Source organism: Wyeomyia smithii, chromosome 3, assembly GCF_029784165.1.
Source record: "Wyeomyia smithii strain HCP4-BCI-WySm-NY-G18 chromosome 3, ASM2978416v1, whole genome shotgun sequence".
Taxonomy (NCBI): domain Eukaryota; kingdom Metazoa; phylum Arthropoda; class Insecta; order Diptera; family Culicidae; genus Wyeomyia; species Wyeomyia smithii.
The window spans coordinates 160,655,033-160,672,711 of NC_073696.1; the positions used below are offsets into that span (position 1 = coordinate 160,655,033).

Below are 17,679 nucleotides of genomic sequence, written 5' to 3' on the forward strand. Positions count from 1 at the left end.
AAGCACCTGGTGACGATGGAATCTTTAATATACTAATCAAACATCTCCCTGAGAGCACAATGGAATTTTTAGTGAAAATTTTCAATTGCTGCTTCAAAATTGCATATTTTCCCAAATTATGGAAAAATGCAAAAATTACTCCAATTTTAAAACCGGATAAGAACCCAGCTGAAGTTTCAAGTTATCGACCAATCAGTTTGCTTTCTTCAATAAGTAAACTGTTTGAGAGAATTATGCTTAACAGAATGATGTCACACATCAACGAAAATTCAATTTTTGCAAATGAACAGTTTGGATTTCGCCATGGGCATTCCACAACTTATCAATGGCTCAGAGTTACTAATATGATACGAGCTAACAAATCTGAAGGTTATTCCACTGGAGCTGCTCTTTTAGACATAGAAAAAGCATTCGACAGTGTTTGGCACAAAGGTTTGATTGCGAAATTGCAAACATTACTTTTCCAATTTTTCTAATCAAAATTTTGAAAAATTCACTACACTTTTCACTTTTTATTCACTTTCACTATTTAATTCTATCACTTTTCACTTTTCACTTGCAAATACGTATTTCGGCTCTGACATAGTGCCTTCGTCAGTGCTTATTTGGACTGTGGAGAAAATAGCGAAACCCCAAGAATTTTATACCTAATTAGGTAAACGACTGGGGCAAATTTTAACTCAGAAAACGTAAACAACTTGAGTTAGGTAGAGAAATGTGCGGCCGGGGATCCATGCCTTGTCGGGGAATTTTCGGTAGAAATTTAAAAAGCCAAGAGAAATGATTACCCTGATCTCTGTTAAGGAGGGTAGCTGGGTTTTGTTTGAAAATTTCTAAACTTTCTGCGACATCTAATTTCCAAGGGGATGTTACTGATCGAACTAGACTAATGTTGTCGGTAGTCATAGCGTGATCTTCATGAAATATATGTTCGGCTATTTTGGATCTGAAATGGTGAGTTATTCCTTTTTCTGAGTCTTTCCTAGCCTTTACAAGTTCTGAAGTATGTTCCTTAAACCGGATGTCTGAATTTCTTTTTGTTTGGCCAATGTAAACTTTATCACAATGTGGACATGCAACTTTATAAACGCCCGCCCTATGTAATTTGTCAATAGTGTCTTTAGTAGACCCCAACTTTGTTTTCGTTTGATTATTTCTACTACTGTAGATAATATCGATACCAAATTTCTAAATTTTTTACGAAGTTGACGAGTGAAACTGACGTCATATTCAACCACTACTCTTTTCCGATCTTCTGTTAGCGGAGTGAGTGTTGTGTGGAATTTCCTATGTTGGATTCGTTTCTATTTGTCATAAATGGCTTGTATGGTTCTTCTGTTATATCCATTCTGCTCATCAACATCAAAAATATATTCCATTTCGTTTTTCTTACCTTCATTACTGAGAGGCAAAGATTCCATACGGTGGATCATATGGTGGAAAGAAGCCATTTTATGCTGGGAGAAGTGGTTAGAGGTGTTAGGTATTACCCGCTTAGTATGTGTGGGTTTCCTAAAGATTTCGAATTCAAAGTGGTTGGAGTTTTTAACAACGACTACATCTAAAATAGAAGCCTGTTGTTTTGTTCAATTTCCAAAGTGAACTGGATATTTTTATGAAGACCATTCAAAATTCCCAAAAGACTTTCCAAGTCCCCCTGTTGTAAAATACAAAAAATATCACCAACATACCTCCACCAACGATCTGGTAAGCAGTCTTTTTCATTTAGTTTATTTTCCACATGTGCCATAAAAAGCTCACATAAGAAAGGTGAAAGAGGATTCCCCATCGGTGCTCTTTTTGTTCGTTTGTAAAATTTCCCACGAAATGAAAAATAATTGTCTTCCATGCAAAGTCGAGTTAACTTCAAGTAACTGCGTACTTTAGTTTTCCAAGGGTTGTCACATTGTTGGGAAAGAAGCCAATCTTCCAAAAGATTTATAGCTTCTTTCACTGGAACACTCGGAAAAAGTGCTGTGAAAAATATCACAATAGCATAACTGCTAGCGTCTGTCGTAATAACAAAAGTGTCTTGATAATCTGGCCGGACCAAAACTGGCTCTGTAATCAGCGCGTTTCTAAGGAATTCGAACGCCTCCTGACATTCTTTTCCTCACACAAATTTAGCGTCTTTCTTCAACAAATCATTCAGCGGCTTGCGCTTCTCTGCGATGTTGGGGATAAACTTCCCGTAAAAATTTACTGTTCCCAAAAATGACCTTATACCTTTCACGTTTGTGGGTGGCTTAAGGCTCTGAATGGCCTTAATATTTGCATTGGTGGGTTTTATGCCTTCTTCACTAACGACATGACCCAAATAATCCAGTTCATTTTTCAAAAACTGACACTTAGACGGCTTTATTTTTAAGTTATGTGTACGCAAAGCTTGTAATATCATTATGGTCGGTGATAGTGTCACCGAAAACTATAATATCATCGAGGTAGACAAATGCTTTCACGTCCCCTATCACAAAAAGAACAGTATTCATAAGTTTACGTAAACAACTTGAGTTAGGTAGAGAAATGTGCGGCCGGGGATCCATGCCTTGTCGGGGAATTTTCGGTAGAAATTTAAAAAGCCAAGAGAAATGATTACCCTGATCTCTGTTAAGGAGGGTAGCTGGGTTTTGTTTGAAAATTTCTAAACTTTCTGCGACATCTAATTTCCAAGGGGATGTTACTGATCGAACTAGACTAATGTTGTCGGTAGTCATAGCGTGATCTTCATGATATATATGTTCGGCTATTTTGCATCTGAAATGGTGAGTTATTCCTTTTTCTGAGTCTTTCTTAGCCTTTACAAGTTCTGAAGTATGTTCCTTAAACCGGATGTCTAAATTTCTTTTTGTTCGGCCAATGTAAACTTTATCACAATGTGGACATGCAACTTTATGAACACCCGCCCTATGTAATTTGTCAATAGTGTCTTTAGTAGACCCCAACTTTGTTTTCATTTGATTATTTCTACTACTGTAGATAATATCGATACCAAATTTCTAAATTTTTTACGAAGTTGACGAGTGAAACTGACGTCATATTCAACCACTACTCTTTTCCGATCTTCTGTTAGCGGAGTGAGTGTTGTGTGGAATTTCCTATGTTGGATTCGTTTCTATTTGTCATAAATGGCTTGTATGGTTCTTCTGTTATATCCATTCTGCTCATCAACATCAAAAATATATTCCATTTCGTTTTTCTTACCTTCATTACTGAGAGGCAAAGATTCCATACGGTGGATCATATGGTGGAAAGAAGCCATTTTATGCTGGGAGAAGTGGTTAGAGGTGTTAGGTATTACCCGCTTAGTATGTGTGGGTTTCCTAAAGATTTCGAATTCAAAGTGGTTGGAGTTTTTAACAACGACTACATCTAAAATAGAAGCCTGTTGTTTTGTTCAATTTCCAAAGTGAACTGGATATTTTTATGAAGACCATTCAAAATTCCCAAAAGACTTTCCAAGTCCCCCTGTTGTAAAATACAAAAAATATCACCAACATACCTCCACCAACGATCTGGTAAGCAGTCTTTTTCATTTAGTTTATTTACCATCTAGTATTTAGTATCATTTAGTTTATTTAACCAAAGTAAAAGTTGCAGAACAGTGTGAGGGGGAAAGAAAACGAAAATTGGGTGCAAAAAAGATTAACCAGTTGTTTTTACGAAATAAGAGTAGTAAAATGACAACTAAGATAAAATATATAGAAAATTTTGTGGTCAATCGATCTTCGTGTGAATTCTCACAACAGCAACAAAATCTTTTGAACAAAGGCCTCAACTTTGCTGTTTCTTCTAAACCAAATGTTGAACAGGCAATCATTGATATTGAAAGTGGGATGGGCAGTTGCAATTTTTCCACCGCACAAATTCGTGAAGTGCGCACATCCTTCTTGGATAATTTAAAAAATGACCACGTCTTGTAAATAATAGCACAGACTTACAGACAATCAAAGAATTATGTAATAAACCTGTCTTTTATTTAAAAGCTGATAAGGGAAATAAAATTGTTATTTTGAACAAAAATGATTACGATCAACAAATGTTGGAGAAAATTAATAATGGCCCATACAGGCAACAGAGAGTCAACCCCCTTACCGACATGGTGAAAAACTTTGAAAAAATGGTGACGCTTTGAAAAATCTTCGTGTTTCGAACCCTTCTCTTCCTAGAATAAAGGGTCTCTCTAAAGTACATAAACCTGGTAATGAAATGAGAGAAATCGTTTCTGCGGTGGGGGCACCAACAGAAAAATTGGCAAAATGGTTAGTCAAGGAATTTCAATCAATGCCGAAAAAATTTCCTAGTCGATCTGTTAAGAGCACAGGAGTTTTTGTTGAAAATTTAAAATCATCGGGGGGCATCAACACTGGCGAGATAATGGTTTCTTTTGATGTCACAGCACTTTTTCCGAGTGTTCCAGTGAAAGAAGCTATAAATCTTTTGGAAGATTGGCTTCTTTCCCAACAATGTGACAACCCTTGGAAAACTAAAGTACGCAGTTACTTGAAGTTAACTCGACTTTGCATGGAAGACAATTATTTTTCATTTCGTGGGAAATTTTACAAACGAACAAAAAGAGCACCGATGGGGAATCCTCTTTCACCTTTCTTATGTGAGCTTTTTATGGCACATGTGGAAAATAAACTAAATGAAAAAGACTGCTTACCAGATCGTTGGTGGAGGTATGTTGATGATATTTTTTGTATTTTACAACAGGGGGACTTGGAAAGTCTTTTGGGAATTTTGAATGGTCTTCATAAAAATATCCAGTTCACTTTGGAAATTGAACAAAACAACAGGCTTCCATTTTTAGATGTAGTCGTTGTTAAAAACTCCAACCACTTTGAATTCGAAATATTTAGGAAACCCACACATACTAAGCGGGTAATACCTAACACTTCTAACCACTCCTCCCAGCATAAAATGGCTTCTTTCCACCATATGATCCACCGTATGGAATCTTTGCCTCTCAGTAATGAAGGTAAGAAAAACGAAATGGAATATATTTTTTATATTGGAGAGCAGAATGGATATAACAGAAGAACCATACAAGCCATTTATGACAAATAGAAACGAATCCAACATAGGAAATTCCACACAACACTCACTCCGCTAACAGAAGATCGGAAAAGAGTAGTGGTTGAATATGACGTCAGTTTCACTCGTCAACTTCGTAAAAAATTTAGAAAATTTGGTATCGATATTATCTACAGTAGTAGAAATAATCAAACGAAAACAAAGTTGGGGTCTACTAAAGACACTATTGACAAATTACATAGGGCGGGCGTTTATAAAGTTGCATGTCCACATTGTGATAAAGTTTACATTGGCCAAACAAAAAGAAATTCAGACATCCGGTTTAAGGAACATACTTCAGAACTTGTAAAGGCTAGGAAAGACTCAGAAAAAGGAATAACTCACCATTTCAGATCCAAAATAGCCGAACATATATTTCATGAAGATCACGCTATGACTACCGACAACATTAGTCTAGTTCGATCAGTAACATCCCCTTGGAAATTAGATGTCGCAGAAAGTTTAGAAATTTTCAAACAAAACCCAGCTACCCTCCTTAACAGAGATCAGGGTAATCATTTCTCTTGGCTTTTTAAATTTCTACCGAAAACTCCCCGACAAGGCATGGATCACCAGGCCGCACATTTCTCTACCTAACTCAAGTTGTTTACGTTTTCCGAGTTAAAATTTGCCCCAGTCGTTTACCTAATTAGGTACAAAATTCTTGGGGTTTCACTATTTTCTCCACAGTCCAAATAAGCACTGACGAAGGTACTATGTCAGTGCCGAAATACGAATTTGCAAGTGAAAAGTGAAAAGTGATAGAATTAAATAGTGAAAGTGAATAAAAAGTGAAAAGTGTAGTAAAAATTTTTCTATCAAGACGCTCGAACATAAGTGAATAAATTTGAAAAATTATCTTACTGATCGAACGTTGGTCTGACAAGGCTAAGTACTTGGGACTAATTAATGATAAAAAACTTATTTTCAAAGAGCACATTGAGAGTATACAAGCCAAGTGCATCGAATATACGAGATGTTTATATCCTCTCATTAACAGGAATTCTAAACTTTGTTTAAAGAGCAAACTTTTGATTTAAAAACAAATTTTTAGACCAGCAATGCTTTATGCTGTACCGATCTGGTCAAGTTGCTGTTCAACAAGGAAGAAAACGCTCCAAAGGATTCAAAATAAAATTCTGAAAATGATTTTGAAGCGTCCTCCTTGGTTTGGTACACTCGAATTACATAGACTTACTGGTGTTGAACCATTAGAAGCTATGTCAAATAAAATTATTAACAATTTTCGACAAAAATCGTTGCAATCCTCAATTGCTACCTACAATAAGCTCTCTTTATAGCCAATAAGTTAGCAATTAAGTTAGTTGTAAGTTTACTTCCCCTTTTCTGACAAGTAGGTTTAAATCCCTACGAATGATAAGTCCTAATTGCGAAAGCAAACAAATCCTAACAATTAAAATTACAAATTTCTAACAGTGTTGAGAAGTCACCATTTGTGATTGGACACACACACTCATTATTCATTAAAAATTATCATAAATACTTAAGCTACTAACAAATCCCCACGTATCTTTTCTCTCCTTTTCTATAATATGATACCTGGTCTCTGCACCTACAAGCGCACGACTCGCGAATGCGATCGGCCGGTGCATGGATTTCTCATTCGACAGGACGGCTCCAATAGCATAACTGCTAGCGTCTGTCGTAATAACAAAAGTGTCTTGATAATCTGGCCGGACCAAAACTGGCTCTGTAATCAGCGCGTTTCTAAGGAATTCGAACGCCTCCTGACATTCTTTTCCTCACACAAATTTAGCGTCTTTCTTCAACAAATCATTCAGCGGCTTGCGCTTCTCTGCGATGTTGGGGATAAACTTCCCGTAAAAATTTACTGTTCCCAAAAATGACCTTATACCTTTCACGTTTGTGGGTGGCTTAAGGCTCTGAATGGCCTTAATATTTGCATTGGTGGGTTTTATGCCTTCTTCACTAACGACATGACCCAAATAATCCAGTTCATTTTTCAAAAACTGACACTTAGACGGCTTTATTTTTAAGTTATGTGTACGCAAAGCTTGTAATATCATTATGGTCGGTGATAGTGTCACCGAAAACTATAATATCATCGAGGTAGACAAATGCTTTCACGTCCCCTATCACAAAAAGAACAGTATTCATAAGTTTTTGGAATGTTGAGGGACTGTTCTTTAACCCCATCGGCATTCGTGTAAATTCGAAGTGGCCTTTGGGAGTGGAAAACGCCGTTTTAGCCGCATCTCGGCGGTCGATCGGGACTTGATAGAATCCCGATTTTAAATCCATTGAGGAGAAATATTTTGCTCCTCCAACATTATCCAACATCTCATTTATAAGAGGTATTGGGTATACAAACGGCTTGGTAACTTCGTTCAGCGACCTGAAGTCCACCACAATTCTGTATCTTTCATTACCGTCAGCATCCGGTTTCTTTAGTACACATAACACCGGTGCATTCCAGGGACTAGTGCTGGGTCTAATAATACCCTGCGCCCTCATTTCATCGATTTCCTTATTAATGTGCCGTTTCGTGGCCTCCGGAAATCTATATTGCTGCTTATTGATAGGCACCTCCGATGAAGTTTCTATCGTGTGTACGGCGGCGTCAGTAGTGGTTAACCTGTCGCCTTCGAAAAAGAAAATATCTGCATAGCTTTCAACCATATTCTTTACTGTCTTGAATTCCCTCTCAGGCAAGTGCGCCAAATTTAACACTTGCCGTATTTTTTCAATTCTTGCAATACCTTTTGACTCTGGTGTCAGCTTGTGCTCCAACAGGTCATAGTCAAGTTTCGAGTCTAGGTCTAACTCGGGCATTATAGTATTCTTCGAGTCAAGCAAATTGTTCTTCGGCTCTTCATCCCGTATGTTTGGTACTCTCTATTTATTCCGTTTTTGTCTACGTCAGCCTCATTTCGGGTTGTGTTGCTAGTATCTCGCAACTAGTTCTGCACCATAACTCTATCTCTGGCTGCCACATTAACATGTCGACTAAGGACTTCCTCTTTGGGCATACTCCACGGACTCAAGTCGTCCGGACTTCTGTTTCCGTGTTTTTTGAACACTATATAATCAAAATTATTTCCTATTTGAAGCGTATGCTTCTTTAAGAATTTTGCTCCGATTAATCCGTCGCTTGGCAAATTTTATAATATAAGAAATTGCGTCGGGATCAAAAAGTCTCCGACTATTAAATCCAACTTAATTGTACCTGAGGTTCGCACAATGTTTCGGCCGATACCTCCAAAAGTGGTTACATCCTGTGTATTTACCGGTACATTCAAAAGGTTTACAATGCGTGCATTAATTATATTCGCACATGCACCCGTATCTAAGATCAGGTTCAACGTAAATTTGACATTCTGCCTAGCCTGTAGGGTTAACATAAAGTACCCTCTGACATCGTAATATACTCGCTTAGCCACACAAGCACTGTTGTCTCTTATGTGATTGCATGCGGTCCTCCAATTGGCTATTTCTATGTTGCTGGGCTCATCGGTACATCTCCGCCAGTCAACATCTTCGCAAATTTCTGCTAAATCCTCGTTAAAATACTCCTGTGCAACAGGATCCAAAATACCTTCATTTTGAAAATTACCACTTCTTTCATCAATGCTGGCTACCATAAGCATTTTCTGAAGCATCCGGGTATACGAATTCCTGTACCTCCTATCAGTTGGTCCATTTTGACCATAATAATTATATTTCCAACCATGGGCGTAGTCCCCTTGGCTCCGCCGGTATGAACGCGCTGTGCGATAATTGTATTTAGATCGATTACCGTCGCTAGATCCACATATATTGTTATAATTGTGTTGCGGGACGAATAGGTAAAACGCACTAATTCTGTTTAGCGTAATGCTTTAAGCTGCAAATATTATTTTATTAATTCGATTAATAGGATTTTTCAGAAATATACGTACAAATTCAGTGGATTAAGGTTTACTTATCCCACGAACAAAGTTAGGGTTAGGGTTAGCGATTACCTTCTACTTTAAGTTTAGTTCTGTAAGGATAGTATATTTATTAATTACTAGATATTATTATTTTATATGTTTTACCTTTTTTATCTAGTAGGCAACAAAGATTTAGTTTCATAAATGGAATTTTGTGATTAATTTCGCATACACGTTGCGAATGTTCCTACCACTAAAGAATTAACTTTATCTCTTTTACTTCCTTTTTCTTCTTCTAATGATTCTTAGTTTTTTAATATTTTATCTAAATTATCTGACGTCTAAAGTAGCTTGTCATTATTTTACCACAGTATCCTTTAGGTTGGTGTACCATGGGAAGAGTTGCCAGTGGTAACATCCCCCTCCCCGTAAAGATGGGTATTTGCCTCAGCTTTATCGCTTCTGTTCACTTCCAGTACCGCCAACTTGGATACTGGCCTGCGGAACACTCCGTCGGATGTCTGGACCGCAGCTTGTCTTACCCTGCCATCTTTCGCTGTAATTACCTCTAGTACTTTTCCTCGGACCCATCCATTTCGTTTCGAGTCATCGATAATTAAAACCAAATCCCCTGGCTGAACTGGTTTCGCCTCTCCGAACCACTTGGTTCGTTTAGTCAGTGTAGGCAGGTACTCTCTTACCCAGCGTTTCCAGAATAGGTCAAGGTTGTGTTGGATTAGGTTCCATGAACTACGAACTGAATGGTTTGAATCGGTCATGTTAACCGCTGGCTGTTTCACTCCATTAGAAGACCCGAGCAAAAAGTGATTAGGTGTGATGGCTTCCTGCTCGGCAGCGTCAAGAGGCAGATAGGTCAGCGGGCGAGAATTGACTATAGCTTCAGCTTCCACGACTATGGTACACAGGGCCTCGTCATCTAGCTTGCGCTCTTGGGGTAGATTAGTCATTGCAATTTTCACCGACCGAACCAAGCGCTCCCAGGAGCCGCCCATGTGTGGGGTAGAAGGTGGTGTGAATAACCATTTCGCGTTGGTATTGGTGAAAGTGGCGGCCGAGCCTCCATGAATGCGCTGGATTTGTTCTTTCAGGATACGATCAGCTCCGATGAAGTTCCTACCGTTATCGGAATAGATTTCGATCGGGGCACCTCGTCGAGCAACAAAACGACGTATACAGGAGATGCAACTTTTTGTAGTTAAATCGAATGCTACCTCTACATGTACAGCACGTATAGTGAGGAAGGTGAAAAGGGCAATCCACCTCTTAGCATTTGCACGCCCAACTTTCACAGTGATCGGGCCAAAATAGTCCAAGCCGACATAACTAAAGGGACGAATGAAGGGGGACAGTCTCGCCGCCGGTAGTGGTGCCATTCTAGGCACGGACGGATGTGATTTTTTTATTTTACACCACTGACAGCGATTTGATACCGTTTTCACTAAAACTCGCAATCGTGGTACATAAAAGCGTTGACGCACTTCATTAACCACCGTCTCATAGTTGGCATGTAGGTACTTCCGGTGGTAACTGTCTATAACCAAAAGGGTCACGCGATGGTGTTTTGGCAGTATGATTGGGCACTTTTGGTCCGCCGAAACTAACTGCAAGGCACCTATGCGACCGTCAACACGCAGGACGCCTTGATCATCTAGAGCTGGTGTAAGTTTAAATAGCAAACTAGATTTTTCGAGCGATTCATGTTCATGAAATGGCAAGCTCTCATTTTTTCGAATGACGGTAATCTCGTCTGCATATGCGTCTAACTGCACAATCCTCCAAATCAAGTTTTCAGCATCATGTAATTCTTGTTGGGTCAGAATTTCCCTCGTGAAAGGTTCCTGCGTCTTCTTTCTGCACGCGTTCACAAAACGCCTCACGTACGCTACTGCTCTTAGCAAGCGATACCAATTCGAAAAGCGTTCAAATTTTATTAGTGATACTGGAACTATTTGATGGACAAAACAGGCACGTAACTCCTCGCTGGTAGAGTTTTCCTCTGTCATTTGTGGCCAATGTTTTTCATCCGAGTACAAGAACTCTGGCCCTTGAAACCAGCGGCTGGTGGAATCAAAACACGGTCCTTTGCCCCATTTTGTGGCTTCATCTGCCACGTTAAGTTTACTCGCCACCCACCTCCAATCGTTAGCATTCGTTGATGACAGAATCTCGCTGACTCGACAAGCAACAAATTGTCTATAACGGCGGTGTTCGGATTCAATCCAAGCCAAAACTGTTCTCGAATCGGACCAGAAAACTTCCCGACGAACAGTTACAGAATGGCCATTGATGATGAAATTTGCAAGCCGCACCCCCAATGCAGCGGCCATCAATTCTAGTCGAGGTACGGTGGCGTGCCGAATAGGTGCAACTTTCGTTTTCGCGGCTACCAGCGTGCACTGAGCGGTTCCATCCGGCATCTCAACACGGAAATATACCACAGCGGAATAAGCATCCTCGCTTGCATCAACAAACACATGGACCTGTAAAGTGTCGTAAACACTGGTGCTTGCGTTCATAAAATAAAGCGTCGAATGTGGACCTTCTGAACGAGGTGAAATAGTGCGATCCATTTCTTCCATCGATCGTATATGTGATCGTTAACTCGCTCATCCCACTGGATTTTTGTTCGCCACACTTCTTGCATCATGATCTTACCGTGAACCAGGAATGATGCCAAAAGTCCGAGTGGGTCAAATAGGCTCATGACACATTTTAGAATCTGTCGTTTCGTTGGTCTCGCTCCCGAATCGATAAGCGAAGCAATCTCTTTCCGAAATGATGTCGAAAAACGTAGTTCGTCTTCTATAGACTGCCAGAGCATACCTAGCACTCGCTCAGTGTCAACACTACGCATCAAATTTAATTTTTTCACGCTTTCTGCTGACGCTCCGCCTAAGTAATCCAACACAGTCCTACTATTAGAGGCCCAATTCCGGATTTCAAATCCACCTTTTGAGTGTACTAGTTTTACCTCTTCTGCTACCTTTTTTGCTTCCTCGACCGTTTCAAAACTACTGAGATAGTCGTCCACATAGTGTGATTTTATAATATCGTTTACCGCTCTAGGGTACAATTTCGCAAATTCTTCCGCATTTTTGTTTTTTACGAATTGTGCGGAAGATGGGGAGCAAGTAGCTCCAAAAGTCGCAACGTCCATAAGAAATATCTGAGGCTCTTGCTCAGGACTGTCACGCCATAGAAACCGTTGAGAATGGCGGTCTGGCTCGATGATGCGGATCTGGTGAAACATCTCTCTGATGTCACCAGAAACCGCTACAGGAAATTGGCGGAAGCGGAACAAGACGTAGGGTAGCGGTATCAGCAGATCTGGGCCAGGCAGAAGAAGGCTATTGAGTGAGATGCCGCGAACTTTCGCTGCCGCATCCCACACCAAGCGAAATTTTCCTGGCTTGTTCGGGTTAGTCACAGCACTAACGGGAAGATACCACACTCGGTTTGGATTGGCCATGAGTAATTCTTCCTCCGTCGCTCTATGAGCGTAGCTCTTCTCTTGATATTCGCGAACCTGACGATGTACGTTCTCATTTAGAGCACTATCCTTTTGCATGCGGCGTTCCAGACATTTAAGACGCTGTAGAGCCATTGGAAAGCTATCCGGCAGATCAATTTCATCGTATCGCCATAGCAAACCAGTTTGGTATCGTTCACCGACTCTAGAAGTTGTTTCTTCCATAATCCGACGTGCTCTTTTATTTTCTTCGGAATCGAGCAGAGGCGTTGTCTTCACACCCTCGTAATCTGCATTAAAATATTCTCTAATCATGACACTGAGCTTTTCGTTCATGTCACACTCGCATATATGGTAGTTGCTTTCTTCTGATTGAAACTGATGGCCGAGACTTCCGTAAAGGCACCAACCTAACCGCGTTCTAGTTGCAATCGGTCCATGATCTCCTTCTATCGTTTCCAGTGGTACAGCGAGACTAAGGTCACGAAGTCCTATTAATAGACGTGGTGTCACATTCTCGTAGCTCTGAATGGCCAGACCTTGTAGGTGACGAAATTTATTTTGCAACTCTCCGACATGTAGTGTCTGTGAAGGCAAGTTGAGACTTTCAACAGTTCTCACATTTGCCAGATTATAGCGATTTTTCCCACCCACTGCAGATATGTCTAAAGAAATAAGCTGCGATTCCGACTCTAATCGAGACATGTTTGCTGTCCACTTTAAGCACAACGGAGCATTTGGCCCTTCGATTCCCAGACATTTTGCAAGGCTATGTTCCATGAGGGTCGCCGAAGAACCTTCGTCGAGAAAGGCAAATACTTTCAAAGACTTAGATGTGCCATGCAGCATCACTGACACAATCCGAAACAACACCGACTGTCCGTTGTGATGGTAAGTGTGGTTTTCGAAATACTGATTAGTAGTTGAAATTCTTGCGGGTAAAGAAGGCGTAGAATGAAGTAACGCATGGTGACGTAGTTCACATCCGTTAACACCACAGCGGGAGGTTTTCCTACATGCCCGGCGACCATGAAAATTCAGGCAACTACGGCACAGCTTCAGCGTAGTAACAGTTTTCCATCGATTTTCAGTGCTACCCCTTTTGAAAGCAGCACAATCTGCTACACGATGGCCATCTTTATTACAAACAGGACAACTTTTAACTACTGCACGCACTCCTTCTTTCTCACCCGTTTCAATGTGAGCATGAACAAATCCTCTCTCCCGCGCTCTTGACATCTCATTCCCCTGTATCGGTTTGCCAACATACATCACAACTTTACTGACGGAGTCAATAACCGTCGTCATAAATTCGCTTAAATTTTGCAACGTTACTACTTGGCAATTCTGAAGATGCTGAGCCCACTGCAGCTTAATACTGGCAGGAAGTTTGTCTACTATTTCCTGTAAAAGAATAGGATTGGAAAGGTGCGATATCTGATCTACGGCGATTAGATGCTGGGTTAGGTTTCGTATAGCCATTCCGAATTCGATCAGTGTTTCCAGCTTCTCCGCTCTCGGAGCGGGAGTTTCACGAACGTTTTTGATGAGCTTATTGATTATCATCTCAGGACGGCCAAAAAGTGTCTCTAGGGTTCTCATAACATCTGGAACTGTTTCTGGTACCATCAGGAAGTATCTAACCGCCCTCAGTGCGGGTCCTTTTAAACAACGTTGCAGTCGAGAGAGATTTTCGGCATTATTGTAACCACAGGCCGAAGTAGTATTATTATAGCTGCAGAAGAACAGCGGCCATTCTTCGGGATCACCAGTGAATTCTGGTAAATCTCGAGGCATTACTTGCCGAGCAGCTAGCTGCTCTGGGGACGGGCCTTGTGAAAAAGGTGTAGTCGAATTAGTAGTTGGAATTGAACCTATCATTTGCGGCGGAGTTGGAAACGCGTGCGGATTTCGCTGCTGCTCAACTGAGAAGTGATCGGCTTGTTGTTCCTGATCAAGTACATTTCGATTCTGTCTAGGGACGGAAGTATTGTTTTTCACTGGAAGCACTTTAGTACCTGCTCCATTCGTGGTAACTGCTGGGCGCGAAGAAATATAGGTACATTGTTGTTGCATCTGCAGCTGACATAACCGCAGCTGCTCTTTCAGTTCATTTAGCTGCATCAAGGTTGATTGCTCAGTCGGTCGCTGAGTATTGTAACCACAGGCCGAAGTAGTATTATTATAGCTGCAGAAGAACAGCGGCCATTCTTCGGGATCACCAGTGAATTCTGGTGAATCTCGAGGCATTACTTGCCGAGCAGCTAGCTGCTCTGGGGACGGGCCTTGTGAAAAAGGTGTAGTCGAATTAGCAGTTGGAATTGAACCTATCATTTGCGGCGGAGTTGGAAACGCGTGCGGATTTCGCTGCTGCTCAACTGAGAAGTGATCGGCTTGTTGTTCCTGATCAAGTACATTTCGATTCTGTCTAGGGACGGACGGCTCTTGTTGCCGCTCGTTACTGATCACCCCCGGTATCGCTGTAGGATTATGGCCGGTCGTATGAGACCGTAGTGTGGGTCGACCGCTTCCAATCATCGATGGTGAATTAAAATTTTTCACTGGAAGCACTTTAGTACCTGCTCCATTCGTGGTAACTGCTGGGCGCGAAGAGATAGAGGTGCATTGTTGTTGCATCTGCAGCTGACATAACCGCAGCTGCTCTTTCAGTTCATTTAGCTGCTTCAAGGTTGATTGCTCAGTCGGTCGCTGAGTATTGTGGCAATCTTTGAGCGTTTGTTTGGGTGAACGATTGACAACACTTTCGGAAATGAGTGGCGGAACTCTATTCTCACCGCTTATCCCTCTTACTGTGCCTTCTTTGGTGCTCGTGACGTGTACGGCTGGGATTAATTTAGATGTGGTTGCATTGTTGTGTGGCGGATTGACAGCGCTTCGCTCATCCGAATTGGTTGCACTGCTGCTTGTCCATCCACCCACTCAGCGACTTGTTTCGTTCGACTCTCGAAATCGTAGATCCGACTACGTACGCTGCGAGTTTCGAAATCTTCGAGCAGCGTATCTTCCATCAACTGATATTTTTCCTTCACATATTTTTTCTCCAGTTCCAGCTCTAACAGTTTCTTGTCAAGCTCTCGTTGCTCTTCCAGGCGCTTCAAATGCAGTTCTAAGCGAGCTTTTCGTGAAGCTGCTGACGAGGCGATAGACACTGATTTTGCTGGTTGTGGGAAACAAGAAGCACAATACCATTTTGTATTTTCAACGGAGTCGGTCACTCCGGCACACGAGTAGTGCCACCACTTATCGCACATATCACAAGCAACGAGATCATCGGCAGAGTCCGGCCTTTGACAGGCAGTACAGCTAAAAACGTTGCTGTTGTCCACCGTTTTCTCCTGAACGCTTTCATTCTGATCATTCATCTTGAATGAATTTCTTAAAGTTTTGTTGCGGGACGAATAGGTAAAACGCACTAATTCTGTTTAGCGTAATGCTTTAAGCTGCAAATATTATTTTATTAATTCGATTAATAGGATTTTTCGTAATATACGTACGAATTCAGTGGATTACGGTTTACTTATCCCACGAACAAAGTTAGGGTTAGGGTTAGCGATTACCTTCTACTTTAAGTTTAGTTCTGTAAGGATAGTATATTTATTAATTACTAGATATTATTATTTTATATGTTTTACCTTTTTTATCTAGTAGGCAACAAAGATTTAGTTTCATAAATGGAATTTTGTGATTAATTTCGCATACACGTTGCGAATGTTCCTACCACTAAAGAATTAACTTTATCTCTTTTACTTCCTTTTTCTTCTTCTAATGATTCTTAGTTTTTTATTATTTTATCTAAATTATCTGACGTCTAAAGTAGCTTGTCATTATTTTACCACAGTATCCTTTAGGTTGGTGTACAATGGGAAGAGTTGCCAGTGGTAACAAATTGTTTTGCTTGTAAATTATTCTATCCCTATTTTTGCAATTATAATATTCATTTCTCCCAAGACGACTGTTACTATAATCAGCATTTGTGTAATTTATCGAGAAAATATTTCTGTTACTTTATATTGTCTAAGCGCATCGCGCTGTTTTTCGACCCATTCTAGGCCCTGTATTCTATTTTCTATTTCCGAAATGTGATTACGCTCATGGTTGTAATCCTCTAAGTCGTCTAGCAGCTCTTCTAACTTCAATACTCGTTCACCTTGAGCAGCTTCTTTCAATGCGGTGTCACACAAACCCGTCATAAAATGTAATCGAAGGCTAACTGTCATGCATGACTTCGTACAATTAGTTTCGTAGGAGTCGATTCGCTCCTTAGTTTTCAATATTCTCTTTTTATAATCAGGAAAGGTCTCATTCGCTTCCTGTTTCAATGTTTCTACTTGATTTATAACTGCCTCGATGCGTATAATATCCCCAAGTTCCTTTAATAAATTCTGCTTAACCTGTTGCGTTAATTCTATGTATTGCGGCAGCAGCTCTGCCTTTTAATTTTAATAGTGTAATATAAACCAGTGGAGCGTGTGATACTCCTTCTGGTATCTCCCGAGCAAAATGCTCGATATGATAAACAAACGCTTCTAGCTCGTCTAGCGATCCATCAAATTCTGGGATGCACTGCATGGCATCTGCTTTTGGAAACGTGTACTCCATTATGAATATAAAATTTTATACATATTTCTTAAAAAACATTAAAAGGTACTGCGGAATAAATACTATATGACTATACAAGGCTTATGTAGCCTTCTTCCTCTTTTTCCTAGGTATCACTAACGATTCTGTTGACCAGATGTGATAACGTAGCGTGACCGACTCTAATTTCTTCGTCGCGCCATCAAAAAATCTGAATACCAATGTTCGAACCATTTGGTGTCAAAGCTTCAACGTTTATCTCTATTAATTAACTAAACTACTATTATTATAAAGTTTTTACCTGATATTTCTGAACTAAAATAATCATTGTTGTATAGTGTAATTGAACCAATTTTACAATTAATCAAAAATTGTAAATGTTTAAATTAGATGGGTTAGATGGTCAATTAGATTCTCATCCATAATATTGTAACTTCTGTCTCCTTACGACAACATTCATCATAACGTATCTTTGCAGTCTGTTAACATTATCCCCCCGGCGGATGTTCAAATTTGTTGCTGCGTGCGTTGCGCTTATTGATCCACTTTATTCTTTGACCAACTTAACATTTCATCGCTACTGGACTCGTTTTACTTATGCTAGCAGAACGTTCTACCATCGGC

At 40.3% G+C, this 17,679-nt stretch overlaps 1 protein-coding gene across 1 annotated transcript; it reads right to left on the reverse strand.

The window, feature by feature from the left end:
• Positions 1-9,343: 9,343 nt before the first annotated feature.
• On the reverse strand, positions 9,344-15,839 carry LOC129728771 (uncharacterized). Its single transcript, XM_055687226.1, has 3 exons — positions 15,397-15,839; positions 11,527-15,217; positions 9,344-11,467 (listed from the first exon to the last, which is right to left on the reverse strand). The coding sequence occupies exons 1-3, from the start codon at positions 15,837-15,839 to the stop codon at positions 9,344-9,346; spliced, it is 6,258 nt and encodes a 2,085-aa protein (XP_055543201.1).
• Between the last annotated feature and the right edge of the window lie 1,840 nt (positions 15,840-17,679).

Excerpts from the sequence above, each read along its gene's own strand:
- LOC129728771 (XM_055687226.1), bottom strand. The coding sequence starts at position 15,839 with ATGAATGATCAGAATGAAAGCGTTCAGGAGAAAACGGTGGACAACAGC. Across the intron at positions 15,218-15,396 it reads CGAACGAAACAAGTCGCTGA|TGTTGTCAATCGTTCACCCA; the intron begins GTGGGTGGATGG and ends CATTTCCGAAAG. Across the intron at positions 11,468-11,526 it reads TATTTCACCTCGTTCAGAAG|GTCCATGTGTTTGTTGATGC; the intron begins GTCCACATTCGA and ends GACACTTTACAG.